At 50.1% G+C, this 19,272-nt stretch overlaps 1 protein-coding gene across 2 annotated transcripts; it reads right to left on the reverse strand.

Annotated features, from left to right (window-relative positions):
- Positions 1-5,026: 5,026 nt before the first annotated feature.
- C4H8orf82 (chromosome 4 C8orf82 homolog) lies at positions 5,027-19,266 on the reverse strand. 2 transcript variants are annotated; one of them, XM_066625741.1, is made up of 3 exons: positions 19,020-19,266; positions 11,739-11,787; positions 5,027-5,704 (listed from the first exon to the last, which is right to left on the reverse strand). In XM_066625741.1, the coding sequence occupies exons 1-3, from the start codon at positions 19,215-19,217 to the stop codon at positions 5,256-5,258; spliced, it is 696 nt and encodes a 231-aa protein (XP_066481838.1). In that variant the 5' UTR covers positions 19,218-19,266; the 3' UTR covers positions 5,027-5,255. The 2 variants fall into 2 exon arrangements, with proteins under 2 accessions (XP_066481838.1, XP_066481839.1); XM_066625742.1 differs by having other exon boundaries at positions 19,077-19,265.
- Positions 19,267-19,272: the final 6 nt, after the last annotated feature.

Here is a 19,272-nt window from a genome sequence, read left to right on the forward strand (position 1 = left end):
GGCACCACAGAGCTCTGGCCATGCTGAGGCCAGCAAGGCCTTTTGCCCATTTCAGTTGTGAGCATTTCATCCCCACCCAAGTGCAAACAATGAATGTGCACAGATTAGCCCTTGGGAAGACAAGAGTTTATTCTGAGAGGTGCAGCAAAGCTCTTTGAAGTATCAAAAGGTCCATTTTCCCATTACTGGCTCTCTGAGGCTTCCCTCCTTGCTTCTCATACCATCTCCTAAACACGTTCAGAGAATAAAAAGAGCAATGATCTCCAAGTCAGACTGACCAGATGCAGCCCTGAGAAAACCCGCTGAGGATTTCAGTTCCTGGCTTCCAGCAGCATCTGGATGAAAATGACAGAAAAGGTCAGGCTTTGGATCGAAAGCTGTCAGGTAGGATCACATCCACCTTTTTAAAAAAGGGTCTTTAAAACATCTTGGAAGACAAGAGGATAAAATGTGTTTCCTTGGTAACAGGAGGATGCTTGTTTTTGGAAAGTGACCCTGTGATGAATGATGTTTCCTCTTACTTTTTGCCTGTTTTTCTTTCTTCTTGGACACTTCTAATCTTCTAGTTCAGTGTATCTCAAACTGTGGGTGGGGACCCACTAGGTGGGTCGTGAGCCAATTTCAGGTGGGTCCCCATTTGTTTCAATATTTTATTTTTAATGTAATAGACTTGATGCTACCATGGTATGTGACTGCATTTGGGGAAATGTTACAGATCTTTTTACAGGTTATTGTATATATCAGTGGTTCTCAAACTCTCAGGGAGAGCTTGAGAGCCTGTAAGTCCTTGCAGGGGGGAGGCTGCAGGGGCTTGGCTGGACTTACCAGGGCCTCCTGCAGCCTCCCTAGGGTGCGAGGAGCCCTGCGTGAGGGTCTGCAGGGCTCCCCAGGTCTCCAAAAGTGAAAGTGGAGTGATCCCGCTCTACTTCCGCAAAACTGGAAGCGGAGTGCAATCACTGCGCTTTCACTTTTGAAGACCTGGGGAACCCTACAGATGCTCACACCCGGCTCCCTGCACACCAGGGAGGCTGCAGGAGGCTCTGGTTTGTCCAGCCAATCCCCTGCAGCCCCCTTAGTGACATGATCCATCGCTGCCTCCTCCCTACCTCCTCGCTGTCCCCGCCCCTTAAGGGGGCAGAGGCCAGAGCCCTCAGGCTGGGACGTTGCGACGCCCCAGTTTGAAAAGCCCTGGTGTATATGATAGTAAATGGGACTTACACCAGGGTAGGACTGGGTAGGATTGCAGCCTAGGATTTTAAAAATGTTCCTGTTAATGATGCCACTTCCACTCATGACATCACTTCTGGTGTGTCCTGACAGATTCTCATTCTAAAAAGTGGGTCCCGATGCTAGAAGTGAGAACCACTGGTCTAGATCCTTCTGTGTTGGTTTCTCCTGCAGTAGCCTTTGCATGAAAACCCATTCCCAAAGAGTCATGCTGAATGTGTGGGATAACCAAGCCTCCTCCTGAGATTGTCATGTGCCTTCTGATTGGGCAACCAAATCCTTTGAGTAAAGAAGTGGGATGGAGTGGCCAGGTGGGTTCCACTCACCCAATCAGGTAACCTGATGACACAATCAGCCTTAGGCTTCTTGACCAGGCTCAAGGGCGCCTGGGTGTGTTTTGTCAGATCTGCCATTGGAGCCAGCTGCTGGTTCCCGGAAGGCACTCCTGCTCCTCGCCAGCTGAATGCTGGGACCAGGAGTCCAATAGCTAGTGATAGGGACTGTATTTCCAGCTAGGCACATTTTGCTGTTTGCTCTTTTCACTGTAAACCAAGCTGCACACTTCATGGGCCTTTGCTGCTGGGGCCAGCATGTGTGCTTTGCTTGTGAGTAGCATCTCGGTTGCCTCTACTGAGCATGACTAGTTTCTGCACCCAATTTGGTTTTGCTGCCTCTTGTGTCCGTCCAGCCAAGTGCAGGCATTTTACATCATCCAGCTTGTCCTTTTCTTTATCCCCCTTTTACAAGGTGTTTAATTCCTTTTTCTTTGGGACTTGAAATAAACTGGTTATCTTTTGACTCTTTGCCTGCCTAGTCTCCATGCATGGGAAATGAATCTTATCACTCGCAGGTGTACTACAATTTGATTTTGAATAAGAACCCCTGAGGCTCTGGGCTTTCCTGGGAGGGCTATTTTTCCCAGCCCCCTCTCTGCCTGTACTCCTATGTTTGGGGTAGTGGCAGCAGATAGATCTATCAGTCATCTCCCCCCCCCCCAGCTGTTGACCCAGTCACAAGGGAGAATAGAGAGCAGGAAAGGTATGTGAGCATTAACCACTAGGAATTGCTCCCTTCTGTCAATATGTATCCTCCAGCTTCCTTCCCTGACATCCCCATGTGGCAGAAGACCACCCGTACCAAAGAATACCCACTTCAGCTTGGCTTAAGGACCATGATGTGGCTGGCTGGGAAGGCCAAGAGAGGTTTGCCTGAAATTTGCCCCCATTGCAACAAGATCATCTGGCACTTCTAACCTGAACGTGTGGTGCACAGTAGATGGACAGTTAACTGCTTTCTCAGTGGGAGAACTGCTGCAGCAATTCTACAAATAGTTGTAGGGTGGAGATGGTTCCCAGTGCACTCCTGTTATGGTTCAACCAGTATGTTTGCAGGAATGCAGATGCATCAAACAGACATCTGAGGTGCCTGTCCTGCTGCGCACGGGGACTTTAGGAATTCTTAGCACCATCAAGCATAGCAGAGAAACTGGACAGCCATGTGGATTTTTCTGGAAAGTGTTGCAAAGCAAGATTCTAGGTCCTTGCTGACTCCTGCAATCAGCCTAAAAAGTGCATATGGAAGACCAATGTTCCCAGTAGGAAACTGCCCAAAGCATCACTCCAAAAGCATGCTCATGCTGGCTGGTGCTCAGCTGCTCCTTCTGAGCACACCTCTGACTGGGCAGCAACACCTCCCCCCTTCGCTTCCTAATATTTTGAAAGGTGCGGCACAGTGCGACAGCCTGCACCAATTTCCAACCCTGCCCCATTCAGTCTCCAGAACAGAAAGAGCTAGAAAAGTACCCAGCAGTGGAGCTGGAACACCCCCTTCTTTGCAGGTGTCCAGACTCCTCTGACAATCCCTGGCTCTAACCACTGTGTGCCCCTTCAGTGAGCAAAGAGAGACCCATGCAAGACTACTGCCACGGGCAAGCGTGTTTGGGAAGAGGTGGGGATTGATTGCTCATCAGCAAAGGAGACAGGCTGCCTTGGCCACTCAGAGACACACAGGCAGGCAGCCCCTCCTCTTTTCTGTGGATGCAGTCATTCCAGGCCGGCAAAGAACAGGATCAGCTCCAGGCAGTGTCTGGAGGAAACACCCCCCCTCTGGTTCTGTCAGAGAGAGGCTGGTTTCTGGTTCCACTTTGGGAAACGAAGGCTTGTGTGCACATGCAGAGCAGTTGTGAGTAGTTCACAGGGGAATTCCTGGCAGGTTTCCTTGACACCTGCTCTGCAGTTTGCAGATCTCCCTACTGTGGAACCTGTGGAGTGCGTGTTGCTTGCTGAGACAAGAGCACAGCCAGGATTTTTTAAGTGTCGGAGAATCCTGCCTAGTACTGATCTTAACCCACTCATCATTGGCATCCTGCAGTCTTGGAAGACTCTGGTATCACACTCTGAAAAGTGGTTCTGGAACAGCGTCTAGTGAAATTGGCTGAAAAGGCCGATTTGGGAGTGACAATCCCTTCCACACTGGGAGCAAGTGCAGTCTGTCCCTGGTCTGTCTCCCTGGCTGTGGGCCTTCCCTCTTTGCCTCTTTGCCTCAGTCTGTTGGCCAAGTGTCTCTTCAAACTGGGAGAGGCCATGTTGCACAGCCTGCCTCCAAGCGGGACGCTCAGAGGCCAAGGTTTCCCATCTGTTGAGGTCCATTCCTAAGGCCTTCAGATCCCTCTTAACCCACTAGAGCAGTGGTTTCCAACCTTTAGGAGTACATAGACCACTGAGGCAAAAATTGGAATCATTGCGGACCACATGCAACTCCTCCACCTCCTGCACACAAAAAATACAATTAAATTTGTATTAATTGGAAATGTATTAGAAATTACTCAATTTATTATTTATAGCGAAGATTTGTGGGTTGCTGTTTTGTTGCTCGCTGCGACTGTGGGTGGTTCATTCTCTGCCCTCTCTGGTGGCCTGTGGTGGCCTCCTATGAACTTTCAAAGCGGGTGAAGTATGGACCACCCACAACCACAGCTGATACTCCAGCCCTCTCTAGGGGTCCAAGGGGAAGCACTCATTTGGCAAGATGCTGGTAGCAATCAAAGGCAATCGTTTTTTGACACCTCGCAGACCACTTCTCAGGTTCTCGTGGACCACCTGTGGTCCGCGAACCATGGGTTGGGAACCAGTGCGCGAGAGAGAGAATGTAGCCTGAGCAATGTTTGGCTACTAGATTAACTAGCCACTTTGAATGCCCTTCAGGGAGATAAAGCAGGGTCTAAATAAATAAATAAGAGGTGAATGTCAAGTCAGTCATGAGGGCATGAGGAATGCATGATGTGGACACACATCTCTCATCTCCAGAGGAGCTCCTCTTGCTCAGCAAAGCCGATACATGTCAATCATGTGTGTTCCCTCACTTCTCCTGCCTCCTGCCTGCAAATCCAGCCATGTTGCTCCAAACATTTCCTTTGAACTGTGGCCATAATGCTGTATAACTCAGGAGAGCAGGCTGGCTTGGTACTTCCCTTGGGCAAATCAGGCTGATTAGCTACGTTATGAAATTAGGGGGGGGGGCTTGCTTTAAAAATAGACCTTAAGTACATGTTTGAGGGTTGGTTGTGGGCTGGAACCTTGGAGGGATGAGGGGAGTGGTGCTTGTCCACAGCCACTCAACACACACTGCAGAACAGGCCACCAAGGCTGAGGGGCAAAGTCTCTATGTCTGCTCCATCAGTTTTCACTGGGGAACCATCAGCCAAAGACCCTCAACTCCAGGCAACAGAACTCAGTTCAGGCAGCCCAACAGAGATAAATCCCCTCAAATGCCTGACACAGATACTGAACCTGCAGCACGCTGAACAACACACAGGACTTTTTATTCTGACAGTGGCCATTCCCAAGTAAGTGCCGTGCCTGGTCTGGCTGTTTTTCAGAGCCCTGGTTACCAGGCCAGCTGCTTGGAGGAACAAGACACCTGGGATGCTGGAAAGAGTGCCCCCTTCAGGTCCGTTCAGTACCCCAGAGCCCAGCTACCAGGTTGCCCATGTAGCTGAGCAGCTGATCATCCATAGGCTGGAAAACAGTCTAGGCTCCCTCCTCCTCCTCATCTCGGATAAGTGGCAGCAGTTCATTGGTGAGGGCGTAGCGTTTGTCCTGCCAGCGAAAATGGGTGGGTGGCTGGCCAGGCCCCTGCTCATATTCAAAGCAGGGGCTCAGCTCAAAAGCTAATGCCGACTTCACCAGCCCCACTCCACCAGCCTTTTCTGGGCCTGGGTGGTAAACACGCCCGTTCTCAGGCAGCATCACCAACTTGTTGGGCTGGAAAGGCACCACCAGTCTGTCTTCACCGCCACAATAAGACAGCTCCTCGCCAGATGCCCCTTGCAGAAGATGAGTGAAGACAATGGGCCTGTCGTCGCAACGGACATAATTATGCTCTCGACCGCATGGTGAGAGGTATGGGAAGGAGTCCTCGTAGCGCCCACTCTGGTTCAGCTTGAGTTGCCTGAAGAAGAAGGCCAGGAACTGCTTATCTGTTAAAGGAGAAAAAGGAGGTTGATTGGTGTTTATCCAACAATGGGTCATTTGGACATTGTGCTCAGTGTCAGCAAAGAAGTGGAGATTGAAGGGAAGCTGCTTTGCCAACCTACCCACCCCTAGCATAATCTGTTTCAGTTCCTTGAGCAGAGGTTTGCTATGCAGAGTCCTGCAGGGTAAGAATAAGAACATAAGAACAGCCCCACTGGATCAGGCCATGGGCCCATCTAGTCCAGCTTCATGTATCTCACAGCGGCCCACCAAATGCCCCAGGGAGCACACCAGATAACAAGAAGACCTGCAAGGCTTCCTGGGAATTGTAGTTTAAGAACATAAGAACCGCCCCACTGGATCAGGCCATAGGCCCATCTAGTCCAGCTTCCTGTATCTCACAGCGGCCCACCAAATGCCCCAGGGAGCACACCAGATAACAAGAGACCTGCAAGGCTTCCTGGGAATTGTAGTTTAAGAACATAAGAACCGCCCCACTGGAGCAGGCCAGAGGCCCATCTAGTCCAGCTTCCTGTATCTCACAGCGGCCCACCAAATGCCCCAGGGAGCAGAGCAGATAACAAGAGACCTCATTCTGGTGCCCTCCCTTTCATCTGGCATAGCCCAGTTCTAAAATCGGGAGGTTGCGCATACACATCATGGCTTGTACCCCGTAATGGATTTTTCCTCCAGAAACTTGAAAGTGAAGTGAAGGGTGAAGTGTCTCAGGGAATGGAGCTGACCGTGAATGACCATTCATGGTCCAGGAACCAGCTATTGTGGAAAGGACTGCCACAGAAGACAGCCAGCTCAAAGGGGGTTCCTGGCTCCTTCAGAAGTTGTTTTTAGCCCTGGAATCCTTTTACCTGGAGGTACAAGGAGTCGAATCTGGGAGTCTGGGCCTGGGAGCCTCCACCTGCAACGTGCATGCTCTGCCCTGGAGGAAGGCCCCTTCTTGGGGCAGGGTTTAGATTCCACAAGTGCCCCTCCCACTTCTACTACTCTAAAGGAAGTAAACCTTTCATTCCCCTCTTTTCCAGATAGAAGAGGCACCACAGCAACAGCAGGAAGAGAAAGGAAAGGCAGCATGTCCAGCACCTTCCTAGCTGCCCCTCAGGTGAGTAGGCAGGCAGGTGAGTTCTTTGCTGAGCAAAGAAAGTGACTCTGGGACCAAGTGGCTCTTTTCTCCATGGGCTTTTGGGACATCTCATTCTGCAGCTTCCTCCTCATCTCTACCATCCAGTTGCCTTTTCAGCAGCGTAAAAACTAAGAGCCAAATCCTACACGTGTATCCTGAGAAGCAAGTTTCATGACAGTCAACGGCTTGCTCCGGGTAAGTGTGGATAGGGCTGCAGTACTGAGTGGAAACATGAAAGCGGAACAGCAAAAGGGTCACCTGTGCTGCCAGCTCCAGGGTCCTTGCAGAAGCACCAGCCCAACCTGCTGCCCCAGAAACAAACCATTCAGGTAATGCCCTCAGTGGCAAATTGGGAAAAAAGCCACTCCGCAGTGCTTGTGAGGCAGAGGTGAACGAAGGCATCCGCTTTGTGCAATCTGCTTCTATGGCTGTGGCTATTTAACACCATTTCTGATTTTGAACACAATTATCGCCTTGATTCAGTTTCATGTGTTTGGGGAACTGCAGGTGCCCACCTCCTGAAGACAAAAAGTGCCTGCCTGATGGTGTGGGTCATGTTCTCAAGAAGGAGCATCTTGCCTAGTTGGGAAGCCTGGGTGCCCACAGACCTTGGGCTGGAGTGGACAAGGCCCTGTCTTCAGCACCCAGACAAGTCCTGCCTCAGCCTCAGGTCGGTTGCACCGGTCCTGCTGCAGCCACCCCACTTGCTCTTTCGACTGGCTGTGGTCTTTAAAGAAAGGTGGAGGAAACAAGACCAAAGGGAAGAACAGCAGGTGTGGACAACAGTAATCATAACAGACTAGAAAGTCTGTTTTGTCTCATGTTTTAAAGCAGGGAAACAAGGCAGGCCCCAGGTCTCCCCACAACTTGGCCTGGGGTGCGGAGAAGGCCCTGATCCATGGAACAATGCTGATGGCAGTCCCTGCTGGACCAGCCATGCCTACAGACTGAGGGCCAAATCCTATCCAATTGGCCAGCGCTGGTGCAGCTGTGCCAACGAGGCATGTCCTTCATCCTGCAGTAGGGGAGCACTTATGGAGGCCTCCTCCAGGTAAGGGCACATTTGTTCCCTTTCCTCAGGGTTGCATTGCAGCTGCGCTGGTACTAGAAAGTGGGATAGGATTGGGCTCTGAGGCACTGAACTGACTGGGTAGATTTTGCCCCCACATTTCAGAAGACGTTCTGTGACAAGAATCATCCACACCCTTAAAAATAAAACCCTCCACACTCCAAAACAAACTGGGGTGGGGTGGGAGAAAGACAAACAAGGTCAGCCACAGAAGAGATGCTGAGAAGGCACCCCAGGGCACCTTTGTGACAAATCAGAGTCTTTGGTTGGCATCGTTTATCTGGAGCATGGAAGAATGTGTTCAGTTTCCTGGGCATACAATGTGAATACACTTTGGCTGTGAGCCTGTGGCCCAGAGGCATTCACCCCTGTGATGCCGATGGGCACAACCCACGGCATGGGCATGTGGACGACTTGGAAATGTCAATTATGAACAGAGCAGCCTCAGGCGTGTATTTGGGGCAGGAAATTAAGGTGGAAAAGGCACACGGTTTGCTTTTCTTGGAAGCAACTCTGGAGCAGCATTAACGGGGATGCAGAGGAGGCAAAAGGGAAGCCAAGCTGGGAGGGAAACCAACCACCCTGCTGGCAAACAGCCAGTCCCAAGTTCATGACCATTAGGTGATCATGCCAAATCCACTGGATTTGGCAGGAACGTTCTGCAAGCAGGAAACCAGATTCTTGACTGCGGATCTTTGAAGACAGCAGCAAAGGGGAGCCCAAACCTGTGGCATAGCTGGAGGGGGGGCAGAGCAGCCAGCCTGGCAGGGAGCCTCAGCTGGGCAGGCAAGCGGCCCCTCCCTTTGGAGCCATTCCATACAGCTCTGCCCCCCTGCCAGGAATGGTTCTGAAGGGAGGGGCCGCTTGCCCGTCCAGCTGAGGCTCCCTGCCAGGCTGGCTGCGCCGCCCCCCTCCAGCTATGCTACTGGCCCAAACAGGTGGCGATGAAAGCCGGGCAAATGCATGCTGGCAAGGAGAACAGCCCTGCTCCCCTCTCTCATTGTCATAATAGAGCTGATGGCTACCAACACCCACTACTGGCTATGGTCGTCTCCACACTTTTCTGAGCCAAACGGCAGTGAATTTTGCCAGCCACATTCTCTGCCCCTGCTGTTGGGCCAGCATTGTCATGGGATGCATCAGCTTAAAGAGTAATGGTGTGGCCAAGGTGCCAGCAGTGCTGCTGACAAAATGCAAGCGCAACGCAGTGATGGCACCTTCTGTAGGGAGCAGTGGTTGGACATCCAATCTGCAACGCAGCTCTGGAGTCAATCGCACGTGAGCATGCAGGGGATGTGGAAGCGGCTCAGAGATCAATACCACTACACACTACCTAGTCGCAGAAAGTTAAGTACGTGTGCCATGCCCTAGAAATGACCTGCTGACCCAAAAAATGCCACCGCAAGACACAAAAAAGTGTTCTTGACGCAAACACTAGCTGGACAATTCTGAAACTTTCTGATGTGGACTGGTGACTGCTGATTCCATACCGGGGCACAGTGATTTTCTAAGGGGTGCATTGGGGGAGGGCAGTTACAGAAGTCTTCTTTTTTGTTCCCTTCCCCCAGGGAAAGCTTCTAACATAAGAACATAAGAACATAAGAACATAAGAACAGCCCCACTGGATCAGGCCATAGGCCCATCTAGTCCAGCTTCCTGTATCTCGCAGCGGCCCACCAGATGCCTCAGGGAGCACACCAGATAACAAGAGACCTGCAAGGCCTCCTGGGAATTGTAGTTAAGAACATAAGAACAGCCCCGCTGGATCAGGCCATAGGCCCATCTAGTCCAGCTTCCTGTATCTCACAGCGGCCCACCAAATGCCCCAGGGAGCACACCAGATAACAAGAGACCTCATCCTGGTGCTCTCCCCTACATCTGGCATTCTGACTTAACCCATTCCTAAAATCAGGAGGTTGCGCATACACATCATGGCTTGTACCATCTGCTTTCCCTATGGATATCCTCAGTCCTACGCCAGCTATTATGCTGGCGCAGAACCAGGGAATGTCACAGTGGCAGAAAGGGAGAAGGAGAGGGAAAGGGAGAGGATGTGGCCATGCGTGAGAGCTGCTCCTAGGCCTTGTTGAGGACGTTGGCAGGCTGCATCATCCCAGTGAGTCACCTGGACAAGCTGCAAGTCTTATGCCTGGAGGTGCTCCTGTAAGCTTGATGCTCCTGGATTTCAGACAAACAAAGCTGCTACATGGCAACCTTGAACTAGGCTTGCTTCTTCCTCACAACCCAAAGAACCTCCAGCCCACAGTCAGAGCTGGAGCCCGGAACAGATGTAAATACCCTGCACATGCCTGATCTCGTCTGATCTTAGAAGCTAAGCAGGGTCAGGCCAGGTTAGTACTTGGATGGGAGACCGCCTGGGAATACCGGGTGCTGTAGGCTTATACCATAGTCTTTCGAGACTGAAGGTTGCCAACCAATCCGCAGCAGAAATGCAGGAGTATGGCTCAGACCAAACACGCAAAAACCTATGTTGAAATTAGCATCTCCCTCAAAACAATTGCATGTTTGGGCACAAACTTTGAGTTTCTTCCTGTGCAATAAGCCAAGTACCTTTTCCATTGCTTAATCCATGAGTTCTGAATCTTCCATGTGGGTTGAAAGTACAGTTGGAAGACTCATGTGGTTGTTATATCTAGGAGTTTGGAGTCTCAGAGGAGGTAAGATGGCACCCTAGATGGACTCCTTTAAAGGAGCGGACCCCTCTTTTGCCAGCACTCATCCTCTCCTTGCTTTCAGCTTTAAAGGGTGGCTGGTTCCCTTTGCACACGGGTGGTGGTGATGCCGTGCCTACTCAGAACTAAGTCCCATTGTGTTCAATGGGTCTTGCTGGCAGGAAAGCATGTACAGTTCAGCGTGAATGAGTCTCAGAGTCATCCTACAAGCTGTGCATACACAATTGGAGAAGCTCCTGCTTAGGTGACTGGATAGGGCCCTTGCTATGCCTGCGGATGAACCTGCATTGATGTTAATACCCCGATTAAAGATTAAGCCAGCAGGTTTTAACTCTGGAACACAGGAGGGGATGAGTGCCGTTCCGGAGGAAGATAAAAAGTGTCAAAGAGGGGATTTTCAGGATCATGCAACAGCTTAGCAGAGCATCCCTCAATTCTCACCAGAGGATCTCAGTTACACAACAGTGAACTTTCCAAAATGTTCCATCTGCTTGGGAGTGCCTGCCAGCACTTGCATAACCTGCAAGGGAAAAGTTAATTTCCCAGGAACAAAAGTCCTGATCTAAAGTTCTCTTCAGCTTCTGACTGGCTCATAAGTTTCCAAGTTAAACCATTTCTGCCCAGCACACAGGTGTATATGTTTGGTCCCTGTTGTGTATATGCAATGTTGATCAGAGAGAAGCTGAGTGTTGGGCCAACCAAAGACAGTTGAGGAAACCAAAGGAGGGTTTCCAAACCAAAGAGAAACCAAAGCCTCATCCACTTGGTAACACAGGTCACAATCCACTGGGATGTTCTCCTGCACAAGCCTCTGTAAAACGAGCCTGAGCGGTGCCAGGGCAACTGCCCAAGCCAAATACAGCCCTAAAGGAAGAGACGCCCCAGAGGCCAAGAGGGTGGACAAAAGATTGCAGAAGGCTTCCTTCTGCCCAGAAAGCTGCAGGAGGCAGTTCCAGTTCTAGCACTGCACTCAAGCATTTGCATCAATGACTGCCCAAGTAGGCAAATGTCCCATGTGCAGTCAGGTCTCCTCACAGGATGGTTGGCCCTTCCCAGCGACTGGCTCCATCAGTTCATAGAGGGGTGCCTGCATGCGTGCTCAGAGGCGTAGGGTCAGGGACCCAGGCAGGAAACATTACCTTTGAAGCAGGTGATGAAGTTCTTGACTTTGGTATCATCCAGGAAAAGCTGCACAATGTTGTCAGATGGGGAGGGGGAGAGAAGAAGAGTAGGAGGAAAAAAAAACACATGAGAAGGCAGTCCCTTTCCAGTTCAGCACAAAACAATCGTCACAGGGGGCAAGCAGAGGCAGGAGGTGAAGGACAGCACTGTCTCCAAGGACTGTGTGGATGCAGCTGCAGGATCGGAGACCTCCAAAGTCCAAGAGGACCCAAGAAGAAGCCTCGTTCACACAACTCAGTGGTGGAGTGTGTTGAGCAATCTGTGCAGTATCCAACACACTCCCGATGGGATTTGTGACGGCATCCCCACATGTCCTGCTTGCAACCTAAGTGACATTCACCATCACAGAGCTGTCAAGCGGGGGCGGGAGATGTGGACAGAGTGGCAGCCTGGGATGTCTGCCATCAGTGTGGCCCAGGTCTAGAGAGAATATTCCATGCAGTATTCTTGGCTTGGTCTTCAGAATTAGTCTGGAGACTGCAGCCATCGGCTTATTTATTAGCCAGTGACCCCTTGCTGGACTCAGTGCCTCCAGGAGATCCATGTCTCACGGCAGCTCACAAGAGCCACATATCAGTTCTCATCACACAGCACCTGCCTCCCTCAGCTCCCTTCCTGTGCCCCCACCTTGCTGCCCCTCCCCCCTCTTATCCGGTCTGCAATCCATTGGGGCTGCTCTGCTTCAAGCAGACAGATCTTCTTTTCACCTTTAGCTGAAAGCATGGAAAAACAATTCTAGATGGCCTTTTCGGTGTCTTATTTCAAAGGGTGCTATGGTTTCCCAGAATCAGGGGCAACCATGGCTTTTTGAGCCACTACTCACTTGTGGAACCAGTTCCTGATGACATATGAAGCGATAACAAAAGAGTACTCTGGAGCAGGTGCAGAGTGTCTTTTTACCAATAAGTTATACACATATTTGGGACAAGTGGTTTGGAGGGCAGAGGCGAGGGCATTCTGAAGGGTTCACACTTGCTCACTGTCTGACACAGATCATTAGTGAGCCTGCTGCTACTGTCACATTCCCCAGAACTGTGCCTTTCCAAAAAGAAAGAAACGGGATTGTTAACTTCCAGATCTGCCCAGAGTGCCAGGCCAGTCACAAACTCTTCTTTTTACTCTAATTACAGCTCCTAATTGCTCCCCTAATGATTTATTCTGCACTAATTCAATACACCATTAAGGCAATGGAGATGAGTGTGTGAATTACCAGTGATGCTAATGGATAAAATGAGGCCCCAGTAGCCCCAAGGCTTGGAACAGAGCCAAGTGGCACATCCCAGGAGCTCCACAGATCCCACACTACACCTAGAGGTGGCTTTTAACATTTGGCTCTAAAGCTCATTTAGCCAAGAGATCCAATAACTATGAGTAGCACCATTTCTCTCTGTGGAGTGTTTGGTTTCCTTTGATATCAAGGAGTTAGAGCAAGGAGAAAGTAGAAAAGTACACTGGTCTTTGGAGAGGTATACACAGTCTGTATCTCTGAACTGGTTGTATAGGAAGGAGAACATCACCAGCCTGGATTGCTTCTGCCTCTTTTCAGGGTGCCTCTGTCACAAGTAAGGCAGTCCCAACCATGAGACAAGATGAGGCGGCACATATAGGATGCCATTAAGAACAGCAGAGCAGGGAGATAATCAAATCTGACAGCTTCGGGAAAGTTCTACATTATCAAAGTGAAAAGGAATGACACTGGCACAAAAGAGTGGCCTCCTTCCTTTGAATGGGGCTTGCAGAGGAGAACATACCAGAGTTTGTGCTCTGTGTTCATTTTTGGAAGAGGATTGTCCATCTCAGGCATCAAAATAGAAACTTATCAAGCTTGTGTCAGTGGAGTAAGATCATCTACTCTCCAGGTCTCGACCAGAAAAAGGTGTTTCCTCTCAGCTGCTACCTGGGCCTTTTAAAAGGAGATAACAGTGACTGAACCAGTGACCTACTGCATGCAAGTCATGTGCTCCTCCACTCTCTTGGGCCAGCCCTGGCAGAAGGCATGGCTGCTTCCTCTCTAGATACAGAGAAGAACTATGGGGTGCCCTTACCGGCCTTCCCTACCACCTTCCAGAGCAGGGAGAAGATGTGTTTCTATACACAGTGTGTCAGCAGCACAGAATTAAGGTGCTGACTCCTGAACAACCCCTGTATCTAACATTCTTGGCCTCAGACCAGGTGATCAGAACCCCTAGAGCAGTGGTTTCCAAAATTTTCGACTAGGGTTCCCTTGATCTACTGGACCAGGGGTGTCCAAACTTTTTGGCAGGAGAGCCACATCATCTCTCTGACACTGTGTCGGGGGCCGAATTAATTTACATTTCAAATGTGAATGAATTTACATAAATGAATATATTAGAGATGGAACTTGTATGAATGAATGAAGGTCTTGCAATAGCTCAAGGCCTATAAAAGTCCTTGCACAAAGCAAGGCTAGCCTTTTCTTCACTGCCATTGCTGCATCACAGACCTGAAACAGCAAGCAGTGGAGGGAACACCTGTCCCACAGCTCATGCAAGAGTTCAAACAGTCTTCTTCACACTGAGAGCAGTTGTGTCAGGCCAGCATGGGCTCCAGCAAGTCTTCGGAGGGCCAGATGCTCATTGGACATAAGAACATAAGAACAGCCCCACTGGATCAGGCCATAGGCCCATCTAGTCCAGCTTCCTGTATCTCACAGCGGCCCACCAAATGCCCCAGGGAGCACACCAGATAACAAGAGACCTCATCCTGGTGCCCTCCCCTACATCTGGCATTCTGACTTAACCCATTCCTAAAATCAGGAGGTTGCGCATACACATCATGGCTTGTACCCCATGGCTTGTACCCATGGAGACTGGGGCCGGACTGGAGACTGGAGACGTGGGCCGGATTGTGAGTTCCTGAGGGCCGCAAGTGGCCCCTGGGCCGGGGTTTGGACACCCCTGTACTGGACCATTGGCCGTGGCTCCCCATTAGGGCTACAATCCTATTCATTGGATTGGCATAGGATTTATTTGCAAGGATTTCATGGTTCACCTGGCTACTTTCTGCGGCTCCCTGGGGAGCCATGGCTCACAGTTTGGGAGCCACTGCCCTAAAGACTTATGGTTCAGAGAAGAGTCGTAAGGCAGACAACAGTGAGAACAACATTTTGGGTGTGGACTGTTTATAGGGCAACTGACAAGTTGGCAGTCGGTGCTTCTGAAAAATGTCCTCCCATTGTGGATCAGGAGAGGAATCTGTCATTGACTCCACTGCTGGAGTGACCAGATTCAAAGGAGGACAGCAGCACCCTTTAGAGCAATGACAGAGAATTCCAGCAAGTGTAATTTCTCTCATCCTTGTACCTGCCACGTTCCTTCTTCTATAGGACTATTCGATGGAAAGGTTATTTCAACTTCTCTGTATCAGGGCACACTACCTACAGGAGAAATATCGCTGGTTCATTTATGACATGCAAGATAGAGAGGAGAAACATCTGCAAAAGCTGCAAAGATCCCTTCCATCACCTTTCCAAATGCACATTCTTCATAGGAGGGGCCAGTTCTCAGATATTATAGCTAGGCACTGTGGCAGGGAGTGGGCAGACAGATATCTTGTTTAGGGACCACTTAATTCTTGAAACACATATGTACACAATGACCTCAGGGGAGAAGAGGGCTCTGAGAAGCCCTCTTGCAAGTTTCAACACTCCCTTCCAACTATTTGACATTCAAATTGAGTGGCAGTGAATGAAGAATGGGGCATAAGAGTCCTGCATTACTTTACCTGTGTTTATACCTCATATCTTCCTAATGAGATGGGATATACATTTAAAAAATAGATAAAGACAGGTTACAATGTGTAACAGAGCAGAGGGTGTAATAGGGAGCATCTATTCTGCTAGGTATACCCAGAACTAATAATCCTAGACAACGATTTCATTAGTGATTTAACACATAAGAACATAAGAACAGCCCCACTGGATCAGGCCATAGGCCCATCTAGTCCAGCTTCCTGTCCAGTGGCCTGCCAAATGCCCCAGGGAGCACACCAGATAACAAGAGACCTGCATCCTGGTGCCCTCCCTTGCATCTGACATTCTGATACATAGCCCATTTCTAAAATCAGGAGGTTGCACATACACATCATGGCTTGTAACCTGTAATGGACTTTTCCTCCAGAAACTTGTCCAATCCCCTTTTAAAGGCATCCACGCCAGGTGCTGTCACCATATCCCCTGCTAATTGGGTAAGAGGCACTTTTTCAAGTGGGTGTTCCTTTTTTTTTAGCAGGGGGAGAGTAACTGGCCCACCTCACCCCAGCAGTGTCTGTTCTAGTGGCTGTCTGCTGGTATTCATTTGCATCTTTTTAGATTGTGAGCCCTTTTGGGACAGGGAGCCATTTAGTTATTTGATTTTTCTCTGTAAACCGCTTTGTGAACTTTTAGTTGAAAAGCGGTATATAAATACTGTTAATAATAATAATAATAATAATAATAATAATAATAATAATAATAATAATAATAATATCATGTGGCAAGGAGTTCTACAGACCAACCACACGCTGAGTAAAATATTTTTTTGTCTGTCCTAACTCTCCCAACACTCAATTTTAGTGGATGTCCCCTGGTTCTGGTGTTATGTGTGTAAAAAGCATCTCTCTATCCACTTTATCCTTCCCATGCATAATTTTGTATGTCTCAATCAATCATGCTGAAGAGGCCCAAACGCCGTAGCCTTTCCTCATAAGGAAGGTGCTGCAGCCCAGGAATCATCTTAGTCACTCTCTTTTGCACCTTTTCCATTTCCACTATGTCCTTTTTGAGATGTGGCAACCAGAACTGGATGCAATACTCCAGGTGTGGCCTTACCATCGATTTGTACAACTGCATTATAATATTAGCCGTTTTGTTCTCAATACCTTTTCTAATGATCCCAAGCGTACAATTGGCCTTCTTTTCTGCCGCCGCACGTTGGGTTGACACTTTCATCGACCTGTACACCACCACCCCAAGATCTCTCTCCTGATCTGTCACAGACAGCTCAGAACCCATCAGCCTATACATGAAGTTTTGATTTTTTGCTCCAATGTGCATGACTTTACACTTACTTACACTGAAACGCATCTGCCTTTTTGCTGCCCATTCTGCCAGTTTGGAGAGATCCTTCTGGAGCTCCTCACAATCATTTCTGGTCTTCACCACTTGGAAAAGTTTGGTGTCTTCTGAAAACTTAGCCACCTCACTGCTCACCCCTGTCTCCAGGTCATTTATGAAGAAGTTGAAAAGCACCGGTCCCAGGAGAGATCCTTGGGTCACACCGCTTTTCACCATGTGTTTTGGTCTGTCTACAAAGATTGTTTTCAGACAATGTCTTCTCGCCTAGACAGGCTGGTAGACAGTGCTGGGGAGGCGGTAGCGGTTGTGGTGCATGTCGGCACCAAAGATGTGGGCAAGTGTAGCTGGGAGGTCCTGGAGGCCAAATTTAGGCTATTAGGTAGGAAGCTGAAAGCCAGGACCTCAAAGGTAGCGTTATCTGAAGTGCTACCTGTTCCACGCACAGGGCCAGCTAGGCAGTTGGAGATCAGGGGTCTCAATGCGTGGATGAGACAGCGGTGTCGGGAGGAGGGGTTTAGATTCGTTAGGCACTGGGGAACTTTTTGGGACAAGTGGGGCCTGTACAAGAGGGACGGGCTCCACTTGAACCAGAATGGAACCAGACTGCTGGCGCATAACATTAAAAAGGTGGCAGAGCAGCTTTTAAACTGATCCCTGGGGGAAGGCCGACAGGAGCCGAGGGGCATCCGGTTCGGGACTCCTCATCCCTATGGGACGAGGATGGTGAGGTTAGAGAACAACAAGGCAAAGGCAGAAAAGGAGAAGCAATTGGCAATGGTTGCATTATGGGATGTGATAGATGGTTTGGCACAATGAGAGGATGTAGGGATAAGGAGCTAATAAGCAGCCCATCCTGGGGCATTCCATGTACAAATGCTTTTATGCAAATGCCCGAAGTCTCCGAGCAAAGATGGGAGAATTGGAATGTCTGGTGGCTAGGGAAAACATTGACATAGTGGGCATAACAGAAACCTGGTGGAATGCGGAGAACCAGTGGGACACTGCAATCCAGGCCTATAAACTCTACAGGAGAGACAGGGAGGGGCGTGTTGGAGGTGGGGTGGCTGTTTATGTTAAGGAAGGGATAGAATCCAGCAAAGTAGAGATTGAAGGTGGGCCCGACTCCACCGGAGAATCTCTGTGGGTTAAACTACCAGGCCTGAAGAGCGATGTAATACTGGGGGCGTACTATTGTCCTCCAGACCAGAAATCGGAAGGGGATCTTGAAATGAGGAAATAGATCAGGGAGGTGACAAGGAGGGACAGGGTTGTAATCATGGGGGACTTCAATTATCCTCATATAGACTGGGTCAATTTGTGTTCTGGTCACAAAAAGGAGACCAGATTCCTTGACATTCTAAATGACTGTGCCTTAGAGCAGCTAGTCATGGAGCCCACCAGAGGGCAGGTGACTCTGGATTTAATATTGTGCAGTCCTCAGGAGGTTGAAGAGCAGGGGAAAGTCTGCCTTCATAAGAACGTAAGAACAGCCCCCTGGATCAGGCCACAGGCCCATCTAGTCCAGCTTCCTGCATCTCACAATGGCCCACCAGATTCCTCAGGGAGCACACAATGAGACCTGCACTCTGATACCCTCCCTGGCATCTGGCATTCTGAGGTATAAAGAGGAAGCTGCACATACCCATCATGGCTTGTAACCTGTGATGAACTTTTCCTCCAGATATCTGACCAGTCCCCTTTTAAAGACATCCAGACCAGAAGCCATCGCCACATCCTGTGGCAAGGAGTTCCACAGTCTAATCCCAGATACCCATCACAGCTTGTAACCTGCACTGGACCTTTTCACCAGAAATCTTTCCAGTCCCCTTTTAAAGGCATTTACGCTCTCAAGTGCCATTACTGCATCCTGTGGCAAGGAGTTCCGCAGATTAAAATTCCTCCCCAGCCCTTGTGATGAGCAACCAGCTAATCTCAGAATGTACATGGACCTGCGATGGACCTTTCCTTCATCAATCTGTTCCATTCCCTTTTAGAAAGACATCCAGGGCAGATGCCACCCACACCTCCTGTGGCAGGGAGTTCCACAGACTCCTTACAGGCTGGGTAAATAAATACTTTCTTTAGTCCCACCCCGTTTTAGAGGCATCCAGGGCAGATGCCACCCCCACCTCCTGTGGCAGGGAGTTCCACAGACTAAGCACACCTGCCAGATCCATCGCGCAAGGGTCGGCGAGCGGGGCGCCTCCCCCCCCCCCGCTACCTGCCCCTGGTGGTCCACGTAGTAGAAGTACTCGCGCGTGCGGGGCGAGGGGCTCTGGCCCTGCTGGTAGAGGGGCCGGCGCGGGCCGCGGACCACCCCCGGCCGCAGCAGGGCGCCCAGCCGGCCGCGCAGCAGCCGCATCCCGGCCTCGGCAGCCAACGAGCGCGGCAGCGGAGCGGGACGAGGGCCGGCAGGA

The sequence above is a fragment of the Tiliqua scincoides genome, chromosome 4, assembly GCF_035046505.1.
Source record: "Tiliqua scincoides isolate rTilSci1 chromosome 4, rTilSci1.hap2, whole genome shotgun sequence".
Lineage (NCBI taxonomy): Eukaryota > Metazoa > Chordata > Lepidosauria > Squamata > Scincidae > Tiliqua > Tiliqua scincoides.